The sequence below is a fragment of the Anolis carolinensis genome, chromosome 3 (assembly GCF_035594765.1).
Source record: "Anolis carolinensis isolate JA03-04 chromosome 3, rAnoCar3.1.pri, whole genome shotgun sequence".
Classification (NCBI taxonomy): domain Eukaryota; kingdom Metazoa; phylum Chordata; class Lepidosauria; order Squamata; family Dactyloidae; genus Anolis; species Anolis carolinensis.
Genome location: NC_085843.1, coordinates 187,322,929 through 187,349,327, shown reverse-complemented (window position 1 = coordinate 187,349,327; position 26,399 = coordinate 187,322,929). Strand labels below are relative to the sequence as shown.

The 26,399-nt window shown below is 41.9% G+C and overlaps 1 protein-coding gene across 1 annotated transcript; it reads left to right on the top strand.

The window, feature by feature from the left end:
• The first annotated feature begins 3,966 nt into the window (after nt 1-3,966).
• On the top strand, nt 3,967-20,076 carry hif1an (hypoxia inducible factor 1 subunit alpha inhibitor). The gene is made up of 8 exons (XM_008119397.2): nt 3,967-4,360; nt 7,390-7,640; nt 10,249-10,397; nt 11,375-11,520; nt 14,015-14,121; nt 15,414-15,477; nt 16,889-16,999; nt 17,737-20,076. Exons 1-8 carry the CDS (start codon nt 3,986-3,988, stop codon nt 17,779-17,781), a joined length of 1,248 nt encoding a protein of 415 aa, XP_008117604.2. The 5' UTR covers nt 3,967-3,985; the 3' UTR covers nt 17,782-20,076.
• Nucleotides 20,077-26,399: the final 6,323 nt, after the last annotated feature.

Genomic DNA, 26,399 nt, shown 5'->3' with positions numbered 1-26,399 from the left:
ATTCACCACCTAGGACTTTTGACTGTGCTCCCTGGAAGCTCTAGGTCCAGGCAACTGTGGCTATAGGACGGCCAACTGGTACTATCTAGGTTGCCACGTTATCAAGCAATTTAGGGAAGTTTATGGATAGTGAGATCTGGAAGGTGATGTTGGGTTTCATCCCTGGACTGCGTAAGTCTCCAGACCTCAATGAGTAGCTAGACTAGAAATAGGATTAGAGGGATTCCTGCCTCACCCCACACACATTCCTATGCATGCTTCCCATAAGGGGTTTTGACACATAAGTTTCTGCATCTTAGGTAGTTTACTTTTAGTACTCTGCTGTATTTATGGTGGAATCACCTCAACTGAGGGTTATTTTTGAGCGTAACAGCTCAGATTCCCCAACAAAGGGTTATGGGCCCAGCATGCTTCCCCTACATAGAGCACATGGAAATTGAGTACGTACCTGGCAAGGTTTAAAGCTAAAACCCAAAGTTCCCAATCAAAGATGTCTCACCAGTTGAAGCAGAAGCCACCAAGGAATTAATTCAATCCAGCTCACCTACATCCAGAGTACACCTTGAACCTAAACAATGATGGATCTCGACCAAACTTGGCATGTATTGCATACCTGATGTGCCCAAATTTGAATACTGGTGGGTTTTGGGGGGAATTGGCCTGGAAATTTTGGAGTTGTAGGTACTGGCATTTATAGTTCACCTGCAATCCATGAGCATTCTGAACTTCACCAAAGATGGAATTGGACCAAACTTGGCACACAGAGGCACTATGACCAGCAAAAAATACTGGAGGTCTTTGGGGAAAATTCACTTTGATTTGGGGGAGTTGTAGTTCACCTACACCCAGAGAGCACTGTGAACACAAACACTGATGGATCTGGACCAAAATTGGCACACAAATCTGATATGCCTAAATTTGATTACTGGAGGGGGCTTGGGGAGAACTGACCTTCCTTTCTGGGAATTGTAGTTCACTCACAACCAGAGAAACTGTGACCAAACTTGTGATGAACCTGGACCAAACTTGGCACACAGAACCCCCATGACTAACTCAACATACTGGAGGGGTTTGAGTGGACTGACTCACCATAGTGGGAGTTGTAGTTTACCCTGCAGCCAAAGAGCACACTGAACCCCACCAATGATACATCTAGAGCAAATTTGCCCAACATAACAAACTTTAAGTACTGATGGAGTTTCTCGGGATTAACCTGGCATGATGCAAGTTGTAGTTAATCCACAACCTTATGCATTTTGTACAATTAAAAAACAACCCAGGCAATGCCGTGTACCCAAACTAGTATAATAATAATATAATAAATAGTAGTATATTTGTATATTTGAAGTAGTATTGCAATCCTTTTAGTTGTGAGCCGCTTTGAGTCTCCGTATGGAGAGAAATAGGATATAAAGAAACACGATAATAATAATAAATCTCTATCTTTATTCTCTATCTCTTCTCTATACACATAATAAAAGTGAAAATCTATATGTGTGTATGTGGCACAGGTGTCCATTCACACAGACAGCCTCCGGCCTCCACAAACAGGCTATAGTTCCCAGTGCTGAGGAGCTACCAAGTCTCTCTCCTAGGACATTGCAGGTCACAGTGAGCACATCCCAGTGTTCCTTTTCACTATTTTGTCAAGGTTGGCCATTGCTCTCCTCCCAAGAAGTAAACGTTTCCTGGCTGCAGTCTGCATCTGCAGTGATCTTTGCGCCTAGAAATATAAAGTCTGTCACTGCCTCCACGCTTTCTCCTTCTATTTGCTATAATAATTTTTAATAATTTTATTCTTATATCCCGCCCCATCTCCCCGAAGGGACTCGGGGCGGCTTACATGGGGCCATGCCCGGATACGACAACACAAGTCAAATAAAAACACTAAACAGATCACCAAACAATCAAACTACAACATGATTAAAAACAGTCATAGAAAATCAATATACAAAATAATATTAAAATCACGATTTGGCTCAAAAGATCCAGGCCAAGGTGCAAAACAATGTCAAATTATCAGAGAGGGATAATTACACAGCAGGTGTGATACTTAAAGTGCTGAGTGAATCCTAAAAACAATCCAGAGGGTCTACTGCTTAGCAGGTAAAAAACACGATCCCACGGGGATCAGTCAACAAAGGCCTTCTAGAAGAGCCAAGTTTTCAGGCTCTTCCTGAAAGAAAGTAGGGTGGGGGCCTGCCTAATCTCCCTGGGGAGCGAGTTCCACAGCTGGGGGGCCACGACGGAGAAGGCCCTCTCCCTCGTCCCCACCAACCGCGACTGCGAAGGTGGTGGAAGCGAGAGGAGGGCCTCCCCCGACGAGCGAAGAGGTCGTGCGGGTTCGTAGGGGGAAATGCGGTCTCGAAGGTAGGTGGGTCCCAAACCGTTTAGGGCTTTGTAGGTAATGACCTGCACCTTGAATTGGGCTCGGAAAGTAAATGGCAGCCAGTGGAGCTCTTTAAACAGAGGCGTTGAACGCGCCCTGTAATCTGCCCCAGTTAGAAACCTGGCTGCCGAACGTTGTACTAATTGTAGTTTCCGAGCCGTCTTCAAAGGCAGCCCCACGTAGAGCGCATTGCAGTAGTCCAGTCTAGAGGTAACTAAGGCATGGACCACCATGGTCAGATCAGACTTCTCGAGGTATGGTCGCAGCTGGCACACAAGTTTTAGTTTTGCAAAGGCCCTCCCAGCCACGGCCGAGACCTGGGCCTCAAGTGTCAGCGCTGAGTCCAGGAGGACCCCCAAGCTGCGGACCTGCGCCTTCAGGGGGAGTGCGAGCCCGTCAAGCACAGGTTGCCACCCAATACCCCGATCATACGTACGACTGACCTGGAGGACCTCTGTCTTGTCAGGATTAAGTCTCAGCTTGTTCACCCTCATCCAGGCCAATACAGCGGCCAGACAATGGTCCAGTATCCGAGGGGCTTCCTTGGAATTGGGTGGAAAAGAGTAGTAGAGTTGGGTGTCATCCGCGTAGAGATGGCACTGCACTCCAAAACTCCGGATGACCTCACCCAGCGGTTTCATGTAGATATTAAAAAGCATGGGGGACAATAGTTGTCAATAGTTGTGGCTGACATAATCTTGGTTTTCTTGATATTTAACTGCAGCCCTGCTTTTGCACTTTCTTCTTTCACCTTGATAAGGCTCCTCAGTTTCTCCTGACTTTCAGCCATCAGAGTGGTATCATCTGCATACCTAAGGTTGTTAATGTTTCTTCCAGCAATTTTAACTCTGGCCTTGGAATTGTCAAGCCCCACGCGTCGCATTATGTTTTCTGCATACAAGTTGAATAGGTAGGGTGAAAGTATGCAGCCCTGCCAAACTCCTTTCCCAATCTTGAGCCAGTCTGTTTTCCGTGGTCTGTTCTTACTGTGGCTGCTTGGTCTTTATACAGATTTCTCAGGAGACAGACAAGGTGACTTGGTATCCCCATACCACCAAGAACATGCCACAGTTTATTATGATCCACACAGTCAAAGGCTTTGGAATAGTCAATAAAGCAGAAGTAGATGTTTTTCTGAAACTCCCTGGCTTCCTCCATTATCCAGCGGATATTGGCAATTTTGTCTCTCGTTCCTCTGCCTTTTCTGAACCCAGCTTGGACATCTGGCAACTCTCGCTCCATGTATTGCTGGAGTCTTCCTTGCAGGATCTTGAGCATTACCTTGCTGGCATGGGAAACAAGTGCCACTGTACGGAAGTTTGAGCATTCTTTTTGGGTATGAGGATATAAATTGATTTTTTTCCAATCTGATGGCCATTTTTCCATATTTGCTGGCCTATGGCATGCATTACCTTGCCAGTTCCATGTGGCATGAAAATTCCTAAGAACTTACTAGCCTCCTCCAACTGCGGCCCTCCAGCATATGGGCCTCCAACTCCCAGAATTCCTGGCCATTACACAGGCTGGCTGGGGCTCCTGGGAGTTGGAGGCCCAACTAGTTGGAGAGCAAAAGGGAACAGGAACGAGGAAGGAGCCATGGCGCGGCCTGCCGCTAAGGGCGCTGCTTCCTCGGCCGGACTAAGGCGCCGGCTTCCGGGAGAGCGCCGACCGCGGTCGGACCACTTCCTGGTGCGTGGGGCCGCCGTTCCCGGGCGCGGGAGAGCGAGGCGAGCGTCGTGCGGGCCTCCCTCCGCGGCAGGTCCGGGGGCCATGTCGGGCTCCTGTTCGGCGGTGGCGGAGAAAGAAGAGGAGGAGGCCACGGCGGGCGACTGCCCCCCGTCTCCGCGGGCCTCCGAGGGCGGAGAGCGCGGCTGGAGCGAAGAGCAGTTCCGGCGCTACAGTTTCCAAACGCGGCCCATCGCCAGGCTCCGCCACGGAGACCCGCGCGCCGAGGAGCTCATCGAGAATGAGGTGAAGGGAGAGCCAGAGCGAGGGAGGGGGCCCTAGCCCCCGCCACAGGGCCTGGCTTTCTCCCGGGCCTTGAGGAAGCCTCGGCCCTGGAGGCAGAAGGGGCTCAGCTGGGACACAGAGCTGGAAAGAAGAACAGCACCCCCTCCTTCCCCCTGTCTTCAAGACTGCATCGTGCACTTGCTGGGGAGGGGGCTGTAAAAGGCAAGGCAGCCTGCATCCCACCTGAAATCCTGTGGCTGCCTCCTCCCGCAGAATTCTGGGACTTGTAGTAGAAAGCGGGGCGGGCGGGAGGGAGGCAGGCAGGCAAAAATCTGAGTTGTGTCATGCATATCACTCCACTTCTTCAGTTTCAAAACAGGTTAGGGTTCCTTCAACTTTCCCGTTTGGGATCCCTTTCTGCCCAAGAAATTGTACCGGATTGATGATGATAAATGGAAGCTCTTAACAGAGTCACCCGCAGAACAATAACATGTCACTCAGGTTTGCAGAAAAAAATTACAGGAACTTTACTGACTCCAAGAGATTTTTTTTGTGTGTCAGGAGCAACTTGAGTTGCTTCTGGAGTGAGAGAATTGGCCGTCTGCAAGGACGTTGCCCAGGGGACACCCGGATGTTTTGATGTTTTTACCATCCTTGTGGGAGGCTTCTCTCATGTCCCCTCATGGAGCTGGAGCTGATAGAGGGAGCTCATCCGTGCACTCCCCAGGTGGGATTCGAACCTGGCAGCCTTCAGGTCAGCAACCCAACCTTCAACTCATGAGGCATTAGTCCACTACGCCATTGGGGGCTCCACATTCCAAGAGATAAAAAAGTAGTATTTATAATGGTCCCTCTGTCCACAGTCATAAATAGTCCTTTCTTGGTCCACAAATCTGCTTCAGAGAAGAATACAGTCCTGGTTCTTCTCCGTCTTTTCTCAGCAGTAAACAGGCCTCAAAAATAGCAAGGCCTCTTTGAGTACACTGCTCTCTTCACCAGCAGTACTCAATCAGCACAGAAAACTTGTCCAAACTGGTTCTGCAGCAGCAGAACAGAAACAGTATCAAATTGATACCCAGGTCTTTGCAGGCTCAGCCAATCGGCTTCATGCACTTCATTTTCCAGTTAACACACACAGGACAGTGCCTTTGCAAACCATGATAGAAATGTTTACGTGATCCCAGGTATACAAAATAGCTATAAAAATCAAGCATTTACTGACAACAAATTGTCATTTCCAAGGCTTGTAAAGTGGACTGGTTTTCCTTTTTATTAGATACATCGTAAGCATCTTCTTCAGAGCCCACTGTAAACACTGCACAACAGATTTGTGTAAATGTCTAAAAGAAACACTAGTTGACATTCAGAAATGTCTTGGGATCCTAACATTGAACCAGGGATACTCCATTTGGGTTGGGACTCACAGCTTAAGAAGCAAGAAGACCTGTAGATGAACCCTAGGTCTATTTTTATTCACTGTGACTACGTGTTTATATTTACAAGCTGATGATGTCATTGTTATGCCACTGGATTATTTGCAACACATCTGTTGCAGGGCTGGAGTTCAAAATGTTGAGTGGTGCTACCTAGCATGGTTTTATGGCCCCCAGGCTGCCATCTGCACATTTGAACCCTAGTCGAACATATCTGAGAGTTGCACAGTTGGGGTAAGGTAGGGTTTTGGAGCTCACAAGGTTAAAAATGATGGCACAACATAGAATTGCTCAAGAAAGTTCAACTGCGGCTGCTGTAGGAATAAGCAGGAAGATCTGACTGCAGGTGGTATTTGCCTTTCTCCAATAATAGTTTATATGTTTTCTGGATTTTGAATCTTTGTGCATTTCTTGCTTCCATTGACTGGTTTCTTTTCGAGCCATTCTGAGTGTTTTGTAGTGTCCTTGTGCAAAGAGAATATAGAGCAGGTAAGGGCAAACTTCAGCCCTCCGGGTGTTCTGGACTTCAACTCCCACAATTCCTAACAGGCAGGAATTCTGAATGTTGAAGTCCAAAACACCTGGAGGGCCAAAGTTTTCCCATGCCTGATTTAGAGGCAAGTCTGTTTTGACTCTAATATCAGAGTGATATTGCTAATAGTGTGCTATTTAGGGGTTGCGTGGTGTTTAAGTATTGGACTACAGTTTTGGAAACGGGGTCGAATCCCTGCTTGACCAGGAATCCGACTGGGTCACCTTGAGTCAGTCATGCATTCTCAGCCTCAAAGAAAGGAAAGGGCCAACCTCTTTTGTGAACAGATCTTGCCCAGGAAAACTCTGTAGGGTTCATCTCAAGGGCATCACAGATCAGAAATGACTTGAAGGCACACACAATAGCAACAACAACAAGTTATTTTAATGATATGTTTTAACATTGTGTTTAGTTATGTTGATCTTTGTTACATATTAACTTTTTTCTCTTTATGGATGTGAGCTTTTGTTTGTTTCTATTTTAATTTTTGCAAGCTGACGTGAAGCATGGAGTATAAATTAATGATCAATAACGAAAATGGGAGATTTTGTGTCACCCTGAACATAGCATTAAGTAGTAAGTCCATGCCATCTTTGCTTTCTGAAGTTTCACCTTTCCGTTTGTCAGGTTGTGCTTACAGAAGTAATCTATAAGCACATAATATTTATTTAGAGCATTGGTACCCCACGCCTCAGACCAACAGACTCCCTGAGCAAGTTATAAATTGTTAATTTGACCGTTCATTGCCCTAAGGCTTACAGTCTCTTAAGACACAACATACGAGGTAAAGTGGATGATCCTTTGGGTGGGGAATAAATACAGCAGATGCTGGTTGCTCTTCTCTTCCTCAGAGGCCACAGCATAAGAATCCTATCATCACCTGCTGGGATAAAAGCATAATGGAATTGGTGGCTATTTTCTTTGCGGATACTTTTTTGAAGCCTCTTTCCCTGATCAGCTGCTAATTTTTTCCCATTGCGTATTCCTCTTTCTAAAATCATTCAAAATACATGTTATTGAGACTTATACATCTTTTACCTTTTCCCCAGAATTTTGCATTAATCTACTTTGTATTGTCTTTACAGGAGCCAGTTGTTTTGACTGATACAAATTTGGTATATCCTGCCCTGAAATGGGACCTGGACTATCTTCAAGAGAACATTGGGAGTGGGGACTTCTCGGTTTACAGAGCAAGCACTCACAAGTTTTTGTATTATGATGAAAAGAAAATGGCAAATGTTAAGAATTTCAAGCCAAAGTCAAGCAGGGAAGAGATGAAATTTAGTAATTTTGTTGAGCAGCTACAAGAAATCCAGCAGCAGGGTAGTGGAGAAAGGTAATGTCTGAGGATGGGATATTTCCTTGAGTGGGTGCTGGAGTTATTTCTTGGGGCTGTTATTTCAGTTTTGTTCTTCTTGGGTTCAGTGCCATTGTTGATTTTACTGTTTTGAAAAAAAAAGTTTGTTTATAGTGCATCTTGACATTTTTGTTTTGGTTGTAGGTTATAATGCAGATATTCTTACAAAGCTAGGTAAAAGTAAAGGTTTTCCGCTGACATTAAGTCTAGATGGTACTTATCTCAATTTCTAAGCCGAAGAGCCAGCATTGTCCGTAGACACCTCCAAGGTCATGGGCCCGGCATGACTGCGTGGAGTGCTGTTATTTTCCTACTGGAGTGATACCTATTTATCTACTCACATTTTGCATGTTTTCGAACTGCTAGGTTGGCAAAAGCTGGAGCCAACAGCAAGAGCTCACCCCGCTCCCTGGATTTGAACAACAGATCTTTTGATCAGCTTAGCAGTTTAACTTACTGCGCCACCAGGAGACTAACAAAAAGCTAATCAAATCACGTGTTTCATTCCTAGTGATTTACTATACCTAGAGTATGCTATCCTTCTTGAATTTATCTTTCCTGCTGCAGCTGGTCTAATCACAGGACCTTCTAAAACATTTCTTAAGGATTGGGGTTTGCATGGAGTATTCATCCTGGACAAATGTTTCTAGAATTACTGAATTCAGAAAGAAGAGTGAAGTAGCCTTCATAATCTGTCATTCTTTTATTTGTATATTTATCCAAAGTGAATCTTGACATATATCTGTTCATGGTTAGGTTCTATGCTTCCTAATTTGGAGGGTCTTTCCTTTTTTTAAAATCCAGCACAAGCTTTTTTCTGATGAAAGAGGTTAACTTCTGCTAACATCAGATGGGAAAAAATAGGGCTTAATGTATCAATGGTTTTTTTGTTTTGTTTCTCAATGACCTTTCAAAGTGTATTTTTTCAAGATAGAAAACAAAAACAAAACAAACATCAAACCAGCAATAATCAGGAGCAGTAATAAATAAAAAGAATGGGAAGAATCAGAGTTCAGTTTTATCTAGCCATTGCAACTAGCTTGGTCAGACATCCTTACTAGATTTGCTACTTTGGAGAGCACTTAGGACAAAGTTTTTAAAATGAAGAAATATTTTTAGATCGAGCCAGAGGTGCAGTGTTTTTGCTATGTGAATCGGTTCTTAATTGATTTTAATGGTTTTAACTGATTATTTTAATAGTTTCAATATTTAATTTTACTCTAAATTTGTATGTTTTCTAGGTCTTAAACTATATATTGTATTGCTTGAACTGTTAGCTGCTGTTTTAAGAGAGAAAGTGGAATATAAATAGTAGTAGTGGTAGTAGTAATAATAATGATGCTTTTCTATGCTGAATTATTTTTTGGTGCTGCCAAATTTCTTTACTAATTTAATGGGGAAGTATGAAAACTGAGAAGTTGGCTTCAAAGAAGAGTTGGTTAGAGTAAGTGGAGTGGAATGTTTGTTTTCTGGTTTTTCTGATTATGAGGAAAGCCATTGTTAGATTGTTGGCAGTGTTGCATGCTGATACAGGTGAGGACAAGTAATTTAAAAGGTGGATTCAAGACAGACCAATTAGTTCCACTTGTTGAAATTACTGGGCTATCATTTGGTTACAGCTAACTTATCCTAGTGATTTTAGTGTTGCAAAGTACGACTAATCTACCTGGAATCAATTTTAATATTCTGATTAAAACTTAAATGGCTTTCAGCTTCTCTTCAAAACAGACAGTATAATTAAAGTAAAGGAATCATTAGCAACTGAAACCAGAATAATTTGCTGTAGTATTGGTTGTGTTGAGGAACATGTGGTCCTCAGTGTTGTTGAACTGCAGTTCCTATTGTTCCTCATCATTTATTATGCTGGCCATATCTGACAAGAGTTGTATCCCAGTAGCATTCCCATCTTTGACATAGCTGAAGCCATAAAACCTTTGGAAACAGTAGGTTTTTCATAATGTCTGAACAACTGTGAAATCAGTATTGTGTCAACATCCATCAGTGACCATCCTATAGCATTTAAGCAATTGTGGTAAATCCCTGCTTCCCCTCATAGATGCTCCTACTTCAATTATTATTACTGACGAATGACTGTCTCACAAAATTTAGGCTGCAGTTGAAATTAAACATGGAATGATAGTCTTTAAGGATGTCTTTGGGCACCAGTGGATGATTATGCTGGTGTGGGTGTGACTTGCTTATTTGTGTAATTACTATTGACCCAGTTGTTTAGCCAAAAATCTTGAGGGATTTACAAATAAAACTAAAATATAAGAACAGCAAAATGAAATGCATACAATTAGATAAGGGCTAGGTTACTTGCTGAATATATTGAAGGCTTTTTATACTGGGCTGATAGCAAGTTGTTTAGCTTTTGCTGAAAGGCTAGCAAAGTGATCAAGAAAGTGTTGCCCCTTTGTCTTTAAGGTGAAGCTGTTTCCTTGAAATACTTTGCTATTATAAATTGAATCCACCTTGAATATGCATTTGTCCCTGATAAAGAATTTGAAGGGGGAATCAAATGAATGAGCGCTTCATTTCAACACACAGCACTAACATTTCTCTTTCCTTGTTTTCTGGGACACAGATTGTATCTGCAACAGACTCTAAATGATACCGTTGGGAGGAAAATTGTGGTGGACTTCCTAGGCTTTAATTGGAATTGGATTAATAGGCAGCAGGCAAAACGAGGCTGGGGTCAGCTGACATCCAACTTGTTATTGATTGGCATGGAAGGTAACACATTTATATTCTATTTGTGGTTTTGACAATTTCATTGTGTTTCATTTGGATACCTTTTTAGTATCTTGAATATTTTGAGCATAAATATCCAATATCAATTTGAGAAATGAAGATGAAGTCAAGGGCAGTTAAGGTATTGTGTTTTGCTTTTTCAAGAAAAAAAACCCTTCCTACTAGCCTTTAGGACAAAGATAAGAATTGTTTAGCCCTTCAGATGTTATTGAACTACAATTCCCAGCAGCCCTGTCCAGAATAGTTAAGGATAAGGAATGCTAGGAATTGGCATTCAAGAATATCTGGAGGTCCATATGTTTTCCATCGTTTTCATAAGGGTCAAAGCTACAGACAATACGGTCGCTGTTGCCCATTTTTGGTCTAAAATTATTTTGCCGCTTGTACTCCCTCTATTTTACCAGTTTTATTTATCCAATGCTTTTGACACAAAATAAATAAATAGGGGTCAGAGTCTTTAGCTATTGAAACCAGTAAAGATTGCAGTTTTTAGAGTAATGTTGAGTATTTTCACCCCAAAGGTTGCATGGCCTTGCTGGTGGCTTTCCATGAAATGTGTGCAACTGATGGGCTGGAGAAAAGTGCTAGTTAATCTGTGGCAGTTATCAAAACTGTTCCGTCTGCACCTGTGATTTTTGTATTACCCTTCCTTAATTTCATTACAATTAAGTCTCTAGTTGGAGGCTTTTTTCAGGCTCATGGGGGTCTAGAAGGGAGAACTAGGAACTGGTTGTATGTCACTATTTTCCTACTTATGGTCTAGAGCACCGTTTCTTAAACTGTGGAAAAATAGCAGCTATGATAACATGCTGAGAATTCTGTTATGTTTTCTGAATTAATTTAGGATTCTCATCCCACTTCTATTTTGTAATAAGACCATGCCCTTGTTATGGACAAAGTCAGTTGATAGGGCAAGGATGTTTGTTTTATGCTGACTGACTGAACCTTTCTTTGTGTAGGAAATGTGACTCCAGCTCATTATGATGAACAGCAGAATTTCTTTGCTCAGATTAAGGGATACAAGCGGTGTATCCTGTTCTCCCCTGACCAGTTTGAGTGCCTGTATCCCTACCCTGTGCATCATCCATGTGACCGACAGAGTCAGGTAAGGTGACATTTGTGCCAAATGCCTTCCATTACATTGGGGTGTGGAGGATAAAATCTTTGTACTGATCAAATAGAAAATGAATGGACAATTTTTGGTTGGGCTGTACAGGGAAGGGGAACAAGCAAAAGGAGTTCAGAACTGAATAACAGACTCCTTCCCAATATCCCCAGATTGTTCTGGCAGTCTAATGTCCCTTCTACACTGCTATATAAAATTTAGAATATGTACTTTGAAATGAATTATATGGCAGTGTTGACTCAAATAATCCAGTTCAAAGCAGATAATGTGGATTATTTGGTTTGATCATCTGGATTATATGGCAGTGTAGAAAGGGCCTAAGTGCTTCAGTGAAATTGTATAGTATGGTTCCAGCTGCATGGTGGGCTATATTTCTGCAATATGAACCTTTTCCAGTTTTGATGTCTTCAAGGCAGGTCCTTTTCTAGGTCCGGTTAAAATCTGAGATATCTGTACTGAGTGTGTATGTGCCCTGTAAAATTAATGCAGTTTGACACCACCAGCCATAGTTCAAAGCTATGGGGTAATGAGAATTATAGTATTACAGGTCTTTCATTTTCCCTGCCAAAGAGTGCTGGTGCCTCACCAAACTGAAGTTTCCAGGATTCCTTAGCATTGAACTATGGCAGTAAAAGTGGATTCCTTTATGACAATAAAAGTGGTCTCAATTCTACAGTACTATAGATGAACCTTAATGTGAGAAAGGGTTTTTTGCTGGTTGTTTCCAGGTTCTGGAATTTTATGTTCAATTGTATTTGTTTATTTAATTCACTTAAGAGGCTTCGTGTACATAGGGGAAGGAATCCCTTTGAAGTTGAGGCTCACAGTAGCTCTTGGCTGGGATGTCAAGGTTATAGGCTCCCCAAATTAAAAATAGAAGGCAGAAGGGGGCACTTCAAATAAACAGTATTCAAAGAGAATCTGATGTTAGATTAATCAGTGTCTGCTTTGTCCACTCTTTTTGCAGAGAGAGGCTGATCTGCTTTCAGATCAAGAAATTTCATTATCTATTATTTCTTTATTATATTTATACCCTGCCTTTTTCAACCCCGAAGGGGACTCAAGGCAGCCTTACACACAGACAACTATTCAGTGCCTTAAAACAAAGTACAATTAAAATAAACATTTTAAAATTGAATTTAAAACACATTAAAACATTTAAAAACATTACATTCACTATTAAAACCACACTATCTGCTATCATAATCCGGGCAATTCCAGTAGTCATTGCACATAATTCCATATCTACCTAGATAGCCATTTGTCATTTGAGACTAGCTTTGTTTGGGAAAAACAATGGTGAACCAAATCTGATTCTCAGTTGAGTTGCATAGGCCACATGACAAGGTCTAGTATTTCAAATTCAGCCCCTGAGTTATGGGTTTCCCTTGCAGCTCAAAAGTATAAGATAGACCCTTGGTGGATTCAGCACCTCTTTTTCTATGAGGCCAGTCAGAAATCTTCAAGAGCGGAACTACTATATTGCCCTGCCTCCTATCCCCAACCCACACAGCTATTCAAGGAGTAGCATTGTTTATGTATTAATGCTGGCAGAAGATTTTTCAGGGCCATGCATCCCAGTTGTGGTTATCCATTAGTGTGAACAAGGCTGTTTCTGTGCTTACCCCAGATTTGCAGCTGGACTGAAAGAGTTGTTTTTTAATGTGGAACTTACTAGACTTTGTTTCCAAAGATGATATTAGTGACATGACAATAATACTAAACTTTATTAGAACATCTCAACTGAAATTGACATGACAATAGTACTAAAAACCATTACAAAATCACAACTGAAATACAGTAGAGTCTCACTTATCTAAGCTAAATGGGCCAGCAGAAGCTTGGATAAGCGAATATCTTGGATAATTAAGGAAAAGCCTATTAAACATCAAATTAGGTTATGATTTTACAAATTAAGCACTAAAACATCATGTTTTACAACAAATTTGACAGAAAAAGCAGTTCAATACGCAATAATGCTATGTTGTAATTACTGTATTTACTAATTTAGAACCAAAATATCATGATATATTGAAAACCTTGACTACAAAAATGGCTTGGATAATCCAGAAATTTGGATAAGCGAGGCTTGGATGAGACTCTACTGTATCAATAATTTTATCCTCAAAGTGCCTGCAAACTTGTCAAAACAATTCTCCAAGGTTCTGCCACATCTCTTAGCTTGTCTTGGTTTTGACAACCTTTTAATTGTTCAGAAAAGCTCCGTTGGATGGCAGCTCAGGGATTTAATAAAAGTGGAGATAGGAAGACTGCTTTGCTGACTTCATTGTCATAAAGTTGCTTATTTGTTACCTGTTAAAATTTGATCCCCATTCCACTTTTGTTTAGTATTCAAACAATTTTAACCTTATCTATTAGAGCCCTTACCTGTAAATGTTCTATTTCTTCTAAGGATGGAAAAGAGTATGCTATAGGGAGTCTCTATGCAATATGTTTTGTCTCCTGTTCCTAGGTTGACTTTGACAACCCTGACTACGAGAGGTTTCCAAATTTCCAGAATGTAGTTGGATATGAGACTGTGGTTGGCCCAGGAGATGTCCTTTATATCCCTATGTACTGGTAATGAACATAGATGGTGAATGGGGTGTTGTAGAAAGAACTAGTGGTTACTGAAATCCCAAAGCTGGGCTTGCAGCTTTGGGATGCACATTTGCCTAAATTAATTTATGTGAAAATGCCTTAATTCATACAAGATACAGTGGATACATGTTTTGCAAATACAAGGTGATCTTTTTCTAGAAGATACCAAAATGAAAATGTCCCTTACATTTGTTGGTAGCCATGGAAGTCAGAATACAAATATCACATTTTTCTGTGTTGTGGGCTTTGAATGGATATTCAGTTACTGTGGAATTTTACTACAAATTTTAATAGAGAGACTTTCTGAACCATTGTTGAATTCATGACCTCTGATGCACCTGTATAATATTATTCTAAAGTTGTTGAAGGAGGATATACTATTGGGCTATCCTGATAGCATTGATCTGAAAGCATCAATGAAAAACAGTGAGGGGCAAAGGCTAGTCTACCCCCTCCCATGTAATTTTACCTTGCTAGCAAGAGTATTACCTCAATGGTTTTATCTTAGAAATTCTTAGCCGAGAGTGATTTCATGTGATGTTCTGATATCATAGTGCTGTGACCACCTCTTCTTATTCTATATCAGTTTACATTGAATTTGGAATGGAAAATGGGCTGAGAAGGAATCTGGTAGACATTAAAACAATGCACAGAACAGGGAGGATTAGAGCTTCTAGTTCATTATAATAATTTCAGTTAGAGCATAATTGAGCAGACCTCAAGCTACTATTTAGGAGGAAGGATATTAAGGTCTTTTTTTACATTTTCTCAAAGAATGCATGCAGATAGATGTATTTATTCTTGGAGTATGATCAACTGGATAACTTAAACTGACTGCCAAAACCACAGATATTCATAGTATATTTGTTTCACATGGAAATTTTATGAGTCTAGGTGTACAAGAGTGGACTTAGGCCTGCATTTGCCTCGCAAGGTATATTTTGGGACACATCTCCCTTTCCACATAGCCCTTTTTGGCAAAAATGCTGTGACTCTCCTAAGGATTTCTCTTGGACATTCCCTTTACAAAGCAGCACCATTTCTCCATTTAATGGTAAAGAATATAATTTTTTCAAAAACAGAGTTGAACTACTGGCTATTTTGAAATCCCCACCACCCCCAGAGGAGGGAGTTAGAACTATTTAAAGAGGGCTGTAAGGGCAAAAACCTATTCCTTGGTGCCATTGATATTGGTTACCCCAATTTAATATTGTCTGAGTTCTCAGATAAATACTGTGTATTGACACTGTCCTTTCTCTAACTCCATTTAGGTGGCATCATATTGAGTCTTTGCTGAATGGGGGAACTACCATAACTGTGAATTTTTGGTACAAGGTGAGTAATTGTTTAACTTACAGTGCTATCAGGAAAGAAAACTTTTATGCACATACTGAATTGAAATTAATAGCAGATACCACAAATACTCTTATAGAATCATAGAGTTGGAAGAGAACACAGGGCTATTCAGTCTACCCCCTGTCATGTAGGACAGCACAATCAAATCACTCTCAATAGATGGCCATTCAAACTATTTATAATAACCTCAAGAGGTGGAGATTTTACCACACTCCGAGACAGCATATTCCACTGCTAAACAACTCTTACTGCAGGAACTTCTTCCTCGTGTTTAGGTGAAATCTTTTTTTTTTTTTTGCAATTTGAATTCATTGCTCTGAGTCCTAGTCTCCAGATCAGCAGAAAACAAGCTTGGCCCTTCCTCAAAGTAACATCATTCCTATTATTTAAACATGCTTATTTCACTTCTGAGTCTTCTTTTCTCCAAGGTAAACATACTCAGCTCTTTAAGCCACCCCTCATAGGGCTTTGCTTCCAAAACTTTGATCATTTTGGTCACCCTTCTCTGGACACCTTCCAACTTACCACTATCCTCCTTGAATTGTGGCCAGACCTGGGCCCAACATTCCAGATAAAATCTGACCAAAGCCGAATTGAGTGGGACTGTGACTTCCCTTGATCTAGACACAATACTTCTATTGTTGCAGGCTAGAACATTGGGTTTTTTATCTTCCGCATCACACCACTGATTCATGCCCAGCTTGTGGTCTACTAAGACTTCTAGATCCTTTTGCTTGTACTGTTTTCAAGCCAGTCATCGGCCATGTCTGTAGAGAGATGCAGTTAGCATTGATTGTACTGCATTGTAAAATGTCCATCAAGTATTCATCTTTAAGAATAGTTTAAAATGGCTTCAAATCTACATCATCTCTGCCAAATCTGATGTGGATTCCTAAGTCAGCTTCTTAAAGATTTTGCATAACCATAGATCATGGTTATGTAACCATGTGATGCATTTAATTATCTGTTATAGAAGAGCTTGTAGTTTGAAGGTTATGGTGCTCTTTTTAGAAAAAAAAGAAAGAAGAAAAATGTTTCTTGGAACATTCGTTGTCCCAGCTGCCTAAGCAAAGCTCTGTCATGCTTGACAATGGAATGCCATTTTCCTCCCCTGCCCTAAACTTTTATTGGCCTCATATTTTTATGTATATCAATCTTTCAAACAAACGAAATCATAGGAAAATTGTGCAGCCCTGGTTTTCCTATGTTAATGCTGTGTTTTAACTAAAAGCATGAGACTGTGTTGTCAGATGATATCTGGCATTTTCTAGGAGTCTTATTTTCTTAAGGTTTTTTTGGGAGGGTGGGTTAATTTCAGAATGCCTGTTTGAGAATCTGTCCATGCATTTTAGAGGAATTTAAGTGTGTATTTGTGTGTTTTTACCCTCAGGGTGCCCCAACCCCCAAAAGGATCGAATATCCCCTTAAGGCTCATCAGAAGGTGGCTATAATGAGGAACATAGAGAAAATGCTGGGTGAGGCCCTTGGAAACCCTCAAGAGGTACAGCAAAAAGACCCCCAAAAAACAATTTATAATTGCACTGCAGATCTTCTTGCCTTAATGTTTAGGTGGAATCATGAGAGGGCCACAGCCCAGGGGACCTGATTTTATAGGTTCTTTGTAGTCTGTTATTGAATCTGAGAGACTTGACCCTGTGGTTTGGTGAAAGTAGGCTGCAAATTAGCCACAAAGTTCATAATGCCCCTTTTAACTAAGAATGATAAGAATCTGATACATCTCTACTGCTTTAAGCAAACAAGATGTGTCCTGGTTTATATCTTGGCTCAATATTTTTTTATCTATAGTTTGATTTCTCTTTAGAACATAAAAGTAGAGTGGTAAACCTGGTATGTCGAGGTGCCAGGCCCAGAAGTGTTGCATAGAATGCAGGCATCCATGTTTAGAATGTCTTCGGTGTCTTAACAGATGTTGTTGCTAAATTGCAGCACTGATATTATGCACCAGGAAAAACTGGTAGTGACATTGAAGGCTCCTGTTTGAACAGTGAAGAGTGGGCTAGACTTGGAAATCATTTTGTAGCTTGAATCACAGATCTGTTTTCCTGCCTTAAAAATGAATAGGCTGGGGACAAAATTGCTTTCCAGTTAACCAGAAATCTTTATGTTGGGACTTACACTTCTGAAACGTAAAGTTCAAAGCCATGAAATCATTGGACAAGTTAGCATTTCTGTAGATGCCAGTTGGTATATTGCTTTTCTTTTCTTTGTTCTACACAGGTGGGTCCTTTGTTGAATATGATGATTAAGGGGCGGTATGACTAATCCTTGGCCACTGCAGTGATGGATGTTGGAGCTGCTTCTTCATATGGAAGATATTGAGTGTTAGTTTTGCACACAGCACTTAAAGACTGAAGGGCTCCTGGCCCAGTTCTTCTCCACTCTGCACCTACAGAGAACGACTGGCACTATAAAATCTCCCATTCATCCCTCTTTCAACTTCTCTGAATCATTTGGAATGCATGCTTACCTAACAAAAACCCACCAGCAAGAACTCTTGAGTTCCCTGATTGCCAGGTTGCAGAGCTTGATACATGGTACCTGACTGATATTTAAGATATGACAAAATATATATAAGAAGGAAAACAGTTCAAGCTGATATCACCATCTCTTAGGCACATCCTCTTAATTGGGTATCTGATGTTGTATGAAGGGATAGATTTAAATCCAGGTCTGAAATCAAGAGTCTGTCAGAGCGAGAGGGAGCATTAGGCCATATAATACTCTGGTTGCGTTTTGTTTAGGTAGTAGAAATATATATAATGAATGGCATCTGTATAGTTGCCTGTGTGAGAGAGAAGTAGCTATAAAAATACATTTTATCTTCCCTTTGTACCTCAGCTTTAGAAAACATCCACTTCCAAGTTATCTCATCTCTCTAGTCTATATTTTGTTAAAGACAGCCTTTCTGACAGATGGCACAATTTCTTAATTTGAAGCACATTTGTAGTTAAAAGAGGATGAAGAGCAGACAGTGATGGAAACAAGTCTTCAGCTTTACTGTGTTAAACTAACATAAAATTCTGCGTCAGACAGGAGAGGGCTGACCTCTCTGTTCTGTAAGACCAAGCGGGGTTCCTAGGTCTTCTTTTCTACTCTCAGGACAAGTCATAGTGACTGCCCTTTATCAAAAAAATTAGGATGTATTGCGGTTCCCTTTCAGCCCCTATCTAGAAATGTTAATTCATTGTGTCATCTGCCTTCATTTCAGTGATGAATGGGTAGAGAAGAGAGCACAGCATAGATGCAGTAATATTCTTTGGAGTAGGTTTTCTGTAGATGCTCAAAACCTTCGGTCTTCATTTTATGCTGTTATTTTTTCCCTGACTGGAGAGAAAGATGAGTGTCACGGGTAGTATTTCAGTATGATGCCTAAGTTACTTCATAACTTCTGTTGCTTGCCCCTAAGCCATGCAGGCACTTTCCTGTGAAATTAAGAGTTCTGAAGAGTCGTCACTGAAGAAGCTCTGCTTGTCTCAGCAAAAGAGAGGTTGCAGCTAGCTTTTTGAGACAATACTAAGCATGTATGTACTCTTACTGGGACAGACTACTACTCGTGAGTTTACTCTGAGTTCTGAATGCAGTAGTGGAGGGCAGGAGAGGTGGAAAGGAAGTTAGTCCTAGATTCTGTTGGGTCAAGAAGGTGTCTTTAAAGGGGATCTGAAGAGCTACGCAGCATTATTACTGGCCACGCCTACTGCCTGATATAGTTCTACAAGCCATAGGGAAGCAGTGGAAGACCGGTGTTCTTGACAATGATATAAATCAAGAATGGTTTGACTTTTGAAGAATGGATTTGATGAATAATATAATGAATGAACACATTCTGCTTTTGACTGAAGGCCGAAGAAATTCCCATTCTTAGTGGAATGTGTCTTAGAAGTGCAGCAGTTTTGGCCAGAATACCATCAAAGACCGGAGCGGTAATTCTGCTGTTGCATAGTGCCTACACAGAAAGAGGCAGGTACTTCACTGGAAAGAAGAGGACGGGACTTAAATGCAAACTTCGGATCTCTTTTGTTGTTGTTTTTGCCAAAGGTGTAACTTTTGAAAGCTTCTTAACAGTTGATTTTTTAAAAAAACAATTGTTGCACTTGACCGGTATAGGGGCTCAGTTTACAATGCACTGATGGACTGATTTAGTTACTGTCTTTTCTTTTTAATCCTGTTGTGCTTTTGATACCCAGTTATGGTATTGGGGAATCGTGTGTGTGTGTGTGTGTATGTTCTGTGATGTGTGAGAATATGCGGGGAAGGCACAATAGCTTCTCATGTGCAGTTCTTAAAGATACAACTATTGGATGTGTGGGCTTTCATTTGTTCTCTATAGCATATATTTCTCCCGTTAAGGAGAAATTTTCATCAATGCTGCAGAAAAGAAAATCCTTATGAAACCTTTTAAAAAAGTCTGCTGTGTTGTTCAGATCTGTAGTATTATCAGAATCTCATGTGTGTGTATATATTTGGATAACAGTTTTCGCTTACACAGTTTTATTTCATAGGAGAATCACAGCATGTGGTCTCCTGAAATACAAGAATGATCTCCTTTGCCACATGAAACTGTGTTCATTCTTTCATGATAAAGTATCCTGGTTATGCTTAGATGCCTATTGGCAAAATACTCTGAAGAAATATAGGCTAAATTGATACTTTCAGTGGTGGGTGGGAAGACTGGTTCAGTGAAAAACTGAATAGCTTGCAGGGGGGAAAAGAATAAAATATCTGAAGGTAAAGGTAAAGGTCTAGTTGTGTCTGAGTCTGGGGGTTGGTGCTCATCTCCATTTCTAAGCCAAAGAGCCAACATTATTGACACCTCCAAGGTCATGTGGCCGAAAGTCATGTGGCCAGCATGACTGCATGGAGCACCATTACCTTCCTGCTGAAACAGTATCTATTGATCTACTCACATTTACATGTTTTCAAACTGCTAGATTGGCAGAAGCTGGGGCTAACACTGGGAGCTTACCCTCTACCCGGACTTGAATCACTGACCTTTTGGTTGGCAAGTTCAGCTCAGCAGTTTAACCTGCTGCATCACCAGGGACAAGGCAAATAGTACTGTTGATGATTTATTATATGCAAACAATACTGGTAAAATATAACATTGTTTTTAAAAGGCTGTATCCATAATAAGGTCTTCATCTACCTGACCTGATCTTCCTTTGTCAGAATACCTCAGTTCAGTTAGTGATTTCATTCAGAGCAGAACTTTTGCAGAATGTCTGCTGATAGAATGGGGGCCAGTATGGTGTAATGGTTTGAGTGTTGGGACTATGATCTGGAGGATAGCATTTGGTTTCCCACTCATTCATAGAAACTCAATGAGTGACCTTCTGTAGTCTCAGAGGAGAGCAAAGGCAAACCTTTGAACAAATTTTCCTGAGGAAACCCGTTATCGTTTTGCCCTTAGGGGCACCATAAATTGGAAACATCTTGAAGGCACACAACAACATGTGTTTGAAATAATGTAATCTTACAGGGGAATGGGTACCAAATACTTTTAAGCCAAGGCTTTAAATATTAAGTCAGGGTTCCTCAAACGTTTTAAGCAAAGGAAAGGTTCAGAGGGCCCAATTATCATTTGAAAAAAAAATGAACAAATTCCTATGGACACTGTACATGTCTTATTTGTAGTCCAAGAAAAAAAATGAAAGAACAATACATTATTTAATAATAAAAACAATTTTAACCAACATAAACTTATCAGGATTTCAATGGGAAGTGTGAGCCTGCTTCTGGCCAATGAGATAGTCAAGTTAATTAGGATTGTTGTGTGCCTTCAAGTCATTTCAGACTGGGCAAGCCTAAGTCTAAAACAGGACGGGGGCCAGGTAAATGACCTTGGAGGGCCACATCCAGTCCATGGGCCTTAGTTTGGGGACCTCTGCATTAAGTCTTTGAAATATGTTGAGAAACAGACTTGGAGCTAGTTCAGCTGACCAGACGGTGGCATAATATGATTGAAATGCCTAACTCCAACAGTAGTCTTGGGACCCTATTTTGGGCTAACCAAAGGTTCTGAATACTTTCAATCTAACCCATGTACATTGGCTCAAGAAAATCAAATTTTCCCCAGCAGAGATTGTCTGGGTAAAGACTATTAGGTATGTCTGTAACAGACAAATGCAGCTGGATGCAGACTGTCTTTTTCAGGAGTGGTCAGTTGGGACACGCACCTTTTTGGGCCTAGGTAAGGTTTTCCCTTGACGTTAAGTCCAGTTGTGACCGACTCTGAGGGTTGGTGCTCATCTCCATTTCTAAGCCGAAGAGCCGGCGTTGTCCATAGACACCTCCAAGGTCATGTGGCTGGCATGACTGCATGGAGCGCTGTTACCTTCTCGCTGGAGTGGTACCTATTGATCTACTCACATTGGCATGTTTTCGAACTGCTAGGTTGGCAGGAGCTGGAGCTAACGGGGCGCTCATTCCGCTCCCGGGATTTGAATCTGGGACCTTTTATGGTCTGCAAGTTCAGCAGCTCAGCACTTTAACACACTGCGCCACCACCAGGGGCCCTTTTTTGCAATATTTTCTGTAGAATATTTTAATACTAAAAAGCTTGCAGAGTGATACAGCCATTGGATATGATCAAGCCTTTTTTTGTGTCAAGAGCAACCTGAGTTGCTTCTGGCCGTCTGCAAGGACGTTGGATGTTTTTACCATCCTTGTGGGAGGCTTCTTTCATGTCCCTGCATGGAGCTGGAGCTGATAGAGGGAGCTCATCTGCGCTCTCCCCAGGTGGGATTTGAACCTGGCAGCCTTCAGGTCAGCAACCCAACCTTCAAGTCACAAGGCTTTTATCCCCTAGGCCACCGGAGGCTCGTCCTATGATCAAGCCATGATAGCTGGGGAGATGTAAATCCTTACAAATTGTACAAAAACTTGAACAACTGAAGCTTTAAAACAGGCACAATGGGCGATATATATGTTGGGACACCCCATGTTTATTTGGTATCAGTGTTTAGCCACTCCAAATAAAGTGACCAAGTTAAGAATATTACATTTCCCTTGAACAAAGACTCCTAATATTCCTAACCTACATCTAGGACAATGTTGGTTAATTCATGCAAATGGCCTTCTGGACAGCAACCTCAATTTGTTCCAATTGATGAACACATGGGCTTCATCTGGAAGCCCATGTGTTCCAGATGAGCGCCGGCATAGTTAGAAGACCTGGAGACGGAGGACTGGGAACTGCGGCAACATTTCATCACTGTCTGGGCCTGTCTTGATATTACACTGACAGCTGGGATCAATGAATACTTGAGAGCTTCATAGATTACTTCATTCTATTTCCCACCCTCAGGTTTTGACACAAACTAGGACATTTGTATTTGGGCGAACAGTTGTTTTGGATTGACCTGGCATTCAGCAATAACAGACCAGTTGGTAAGACAAAAAGAAATATTGTTCAGAAGACATAAGAAGTGTAAGTTGATTCCTTTTGCCAGCTTTCTCCCAAAATGCTGTTTATATCTTCCTTTTGACTGCTCTTAAACAGGGATAGTTAAACTGCCAAACATATCAATGTGGTGCAGTCCTTGTAAAAGTTCACAGTACTATGCACAATTTTCTCAAACTCAAAAATATCAGAAGCAATAAACAATTATACTGCATTGGCATGTAATTAAATTGAAAGTTATTTTGAGTGGAATGACTATTTTCACTCGAAACATCAGATCTGGTGGCCGTCACCCTTGTGATAGATCCATTCACAGACATTTCTTTCCCTTGGCCATATTTGGATCTTTGTTCTACCTGGCAAAAATAAGGTCTCCCTCCTAAACCTCATATCGACTGAATGTATAATTTTATTTAGAGTAATGAGTTTTTACCAAGGGCCAAAGATGTGGAAAAACTCTCTTATTCAGAATGCAGAACACAACCTCAATAGTTTTAATTCACAGTGTCTGCACTCTGCTTGTTCAGTTGCAACTGAAGCCTTGTAGCCATCCACATACATCACTTTTCATCTTGCATCTAGATGGTGTGATTACTGATTCAAGTTTCAAATTTATGCAGAACCTTGAAACCCACTGGCTTGGCCTTAGGCCAGTCACTTCCTTAGGTTGGCCTACTATGCAGGCTTGTGAGGATAAAGTGAGGCTAAATTGTGGGTGATTCTTCTGAATCCTTCTGAATTACTCCAACATTTTTGACAAACCTATAACAAGTATACTATCACCATCTCCTGTAGGCGTTCTTAGCTTTGAGCCATAGAAAATTATTTTTCTATAATTTTACTGTTCTTAGGTGATGGAAAAGGCTGATTGTTCAGAAGCCTACTACTACACTGGTGAGCTTTTTATGCGCTCTGTAACACATCAATGAAGCAAGTGAATAAGGGTAAAGATAGTGATGGGGACAAAGCAGATGCCTCCAATGACTTGTTCTATTCACGTGGAGGAATCTCCTCTAGTTGTACCTTAACAAGAAACTTCACTAAAGGAAGAGATGATTCAATGATACTTGGTAGTGGGACAGTCATCTTTGGGAATGCTCTAATTATGGGGATTTTTGCTTGTTGGTTAGATGACCAAGAAGCCTTCTGCTGATTCTCTGAAGGCATGTTAGATTACAGCCTAAGTGTACCTCCCCAACTCCCCTCCCCCCAAACCAATGTAGGTGAATGATTATTTTGGATCATTTAACCCAGTGGTTCCCAAACTTATTTGGCCTACCGCCCCCTTTCCAGAAAAAATATTACTCAACGCCCCCTGAAAAGGGGGCGTGGCTTAGAGGGGTGGGCGTGGCTCCTGCTCAAGAGGGCGGGGCTGAGCCTCTCTCCTAGTCCAAGATACAGGGCTGGGAGGGGGAGGTGGGCGGGGCCACACATGGGCGACAAGGACTGGGATAGGCGGAGTTATGAGCTCTGAGGCAGGGCTGAGCTTCTATCCCTCTCCTGCGGCACCTGCCAGGACACAGGGGGCGGGGCTAGAGGAGTGGGCGGGGCCTTTTCCAAGTGCCTGGCAGGGTTGAACCTCTATACCCCGCTCCTGTGTTCTAACTAGGGCCTTGTTACACCCCTAGGCAACGAGAGCACTGAAAACCAACACAGAGGCCAATAACAATATAATATCTTTATTAAAGCAAATAAAGTTCCCAACAGAAATAAGCAGAAAAGTTGAGCAAGCAATTGACCTTTCAAGAAAGATCAAAATTAGTCCAATAAGTGAAAGTCTTATGTCCAATATTGAAGTCCAAAGTCCAAAAACCGAAACACACTCAAACTCGGCTCGAGTATTGAGTGGGGAAAAGGATCAAAGAGGCAAGAAGAGTTCTCTGGAGTAAATGTCCAAAAGCAGGATTTCAAAGCATGGCATGAACTAGATGAGCAGGAGCTGAAATGCAGTCCAAACTTGGGCAAGGAGGTAGACCGGTACCCAGTCTACTCGAGAGTAAGCGCACCTTCAGGCCACCTGGATTTCAAGAGCTAGAGACGATGATGCTTCCCAGTAAGAAGTAAAGTTGACACCGCGAAGGACAGTTCCCAGCGTAATACTTTTATTGCAGTTCATAAGCTCCCCCAAACCAGGTGCCTGACTCCCTAAAACTTCCCAAGAGAACTGAGCTTGTCATAGTCACCACGCCAGGTGTCTGACTCCCAAATTCTTCCCAAGAGAACGGGACTTAGCCATAGTCCCCACGTTCCGCTAATCTGGCGCTTCTCCTTAAACTTTGTCTCTGTGATCTGTCTGTTTTCAAGAAGGCCCTCCAATCAAACACTAACCCGTCTGGAGAATCTGGGAGAGCCGGCACTGTCTCAAGGGCATCCTTAATTGGCGCTGGCTCAGAAATGTCAACAGGAGGCATCTGGAAAGGAGCTGAATCTTGCTGACTTGGGAAAAAACCCAAGTCTTCTTTGTTCTGGTCAGCAATGACCACAGGGTCAGGGGCCAAAGGTGCCTGAGACATCACAGGCCTCAGGGGAGGTATACAGAGGCTCAGCTCTGTCACGTGCTCTTGGGAAGAAGCCACGCCCCCTCCTCTAGCTCCGCCCCCTCTGTCCTAACAGGCGCTTCAGGGGCTCAGCCCTGTCTCCGGCACTTGGGAAGAGGCCCCGCCCCTCCCCTGGTCCTGCCCCTCCCCTGGCCTGGCCCCCGTGTCCTAATAGGTGCCTCAGGAGAGAGGTAGAGGTTCAACCCTGTCTCACGCTCTTGGAAGTGGAATACATAAATCATTTTTTCTAAATCTTCTTTCTTTTATGCTTTCATCGCCCCCAAATGCACCTGTGGCCATCACTGCCCCCCTGGATTGCTGCAGCACCCACTAGGGGGCAGCAGCGCCCACTTTGGGAAACACTGATTTAACCCATTGGAAGCCAGAAGGTGACTTCAGCACAGAAAGGCTCAGGCAGCGCCTATGGTGCATTACTGGGTACCAGTCTGGTTTGGCATTCATTGTCAGTGGGAAAAATTTCCTCTCTTCTAACCAAGTTTCTGATTAATGATCATCCCTAATTGTCAAATTTCTTTTCTTTCATCCTCAATCTAATCAGCAGTGGCAGAAGCCATTACACAAATGAGAGCAGATGACTTCCCACGACGGTTGGCATCAGTAAAAGTCTTGTAATTTAAAGCTCCGATTTGTAGAGGAAAGCTGTTTCCCCAAGGCATACAGGCATCTGTTCCTGTTATGTTGTGAGTGCCTCCACTGTTTCTTCCTCCCTTGTCAATTAATCCTCTACTTGCAACAAATATTTGACTTTGTGAAGCAGTAATTAGAGCTTACATTTCAATATTTGTTGTGGTGAGATGAGAGTTTCTGCAAGACATCTCAGAGTCCAGAGCTATCCCATCAGGATGTAGCAGTAAATGAATGGGAGGAGGGCACAAAAGATTGTCTTTGGTTAATTTCAAAGGGAACAAGTATTTCATGTACGA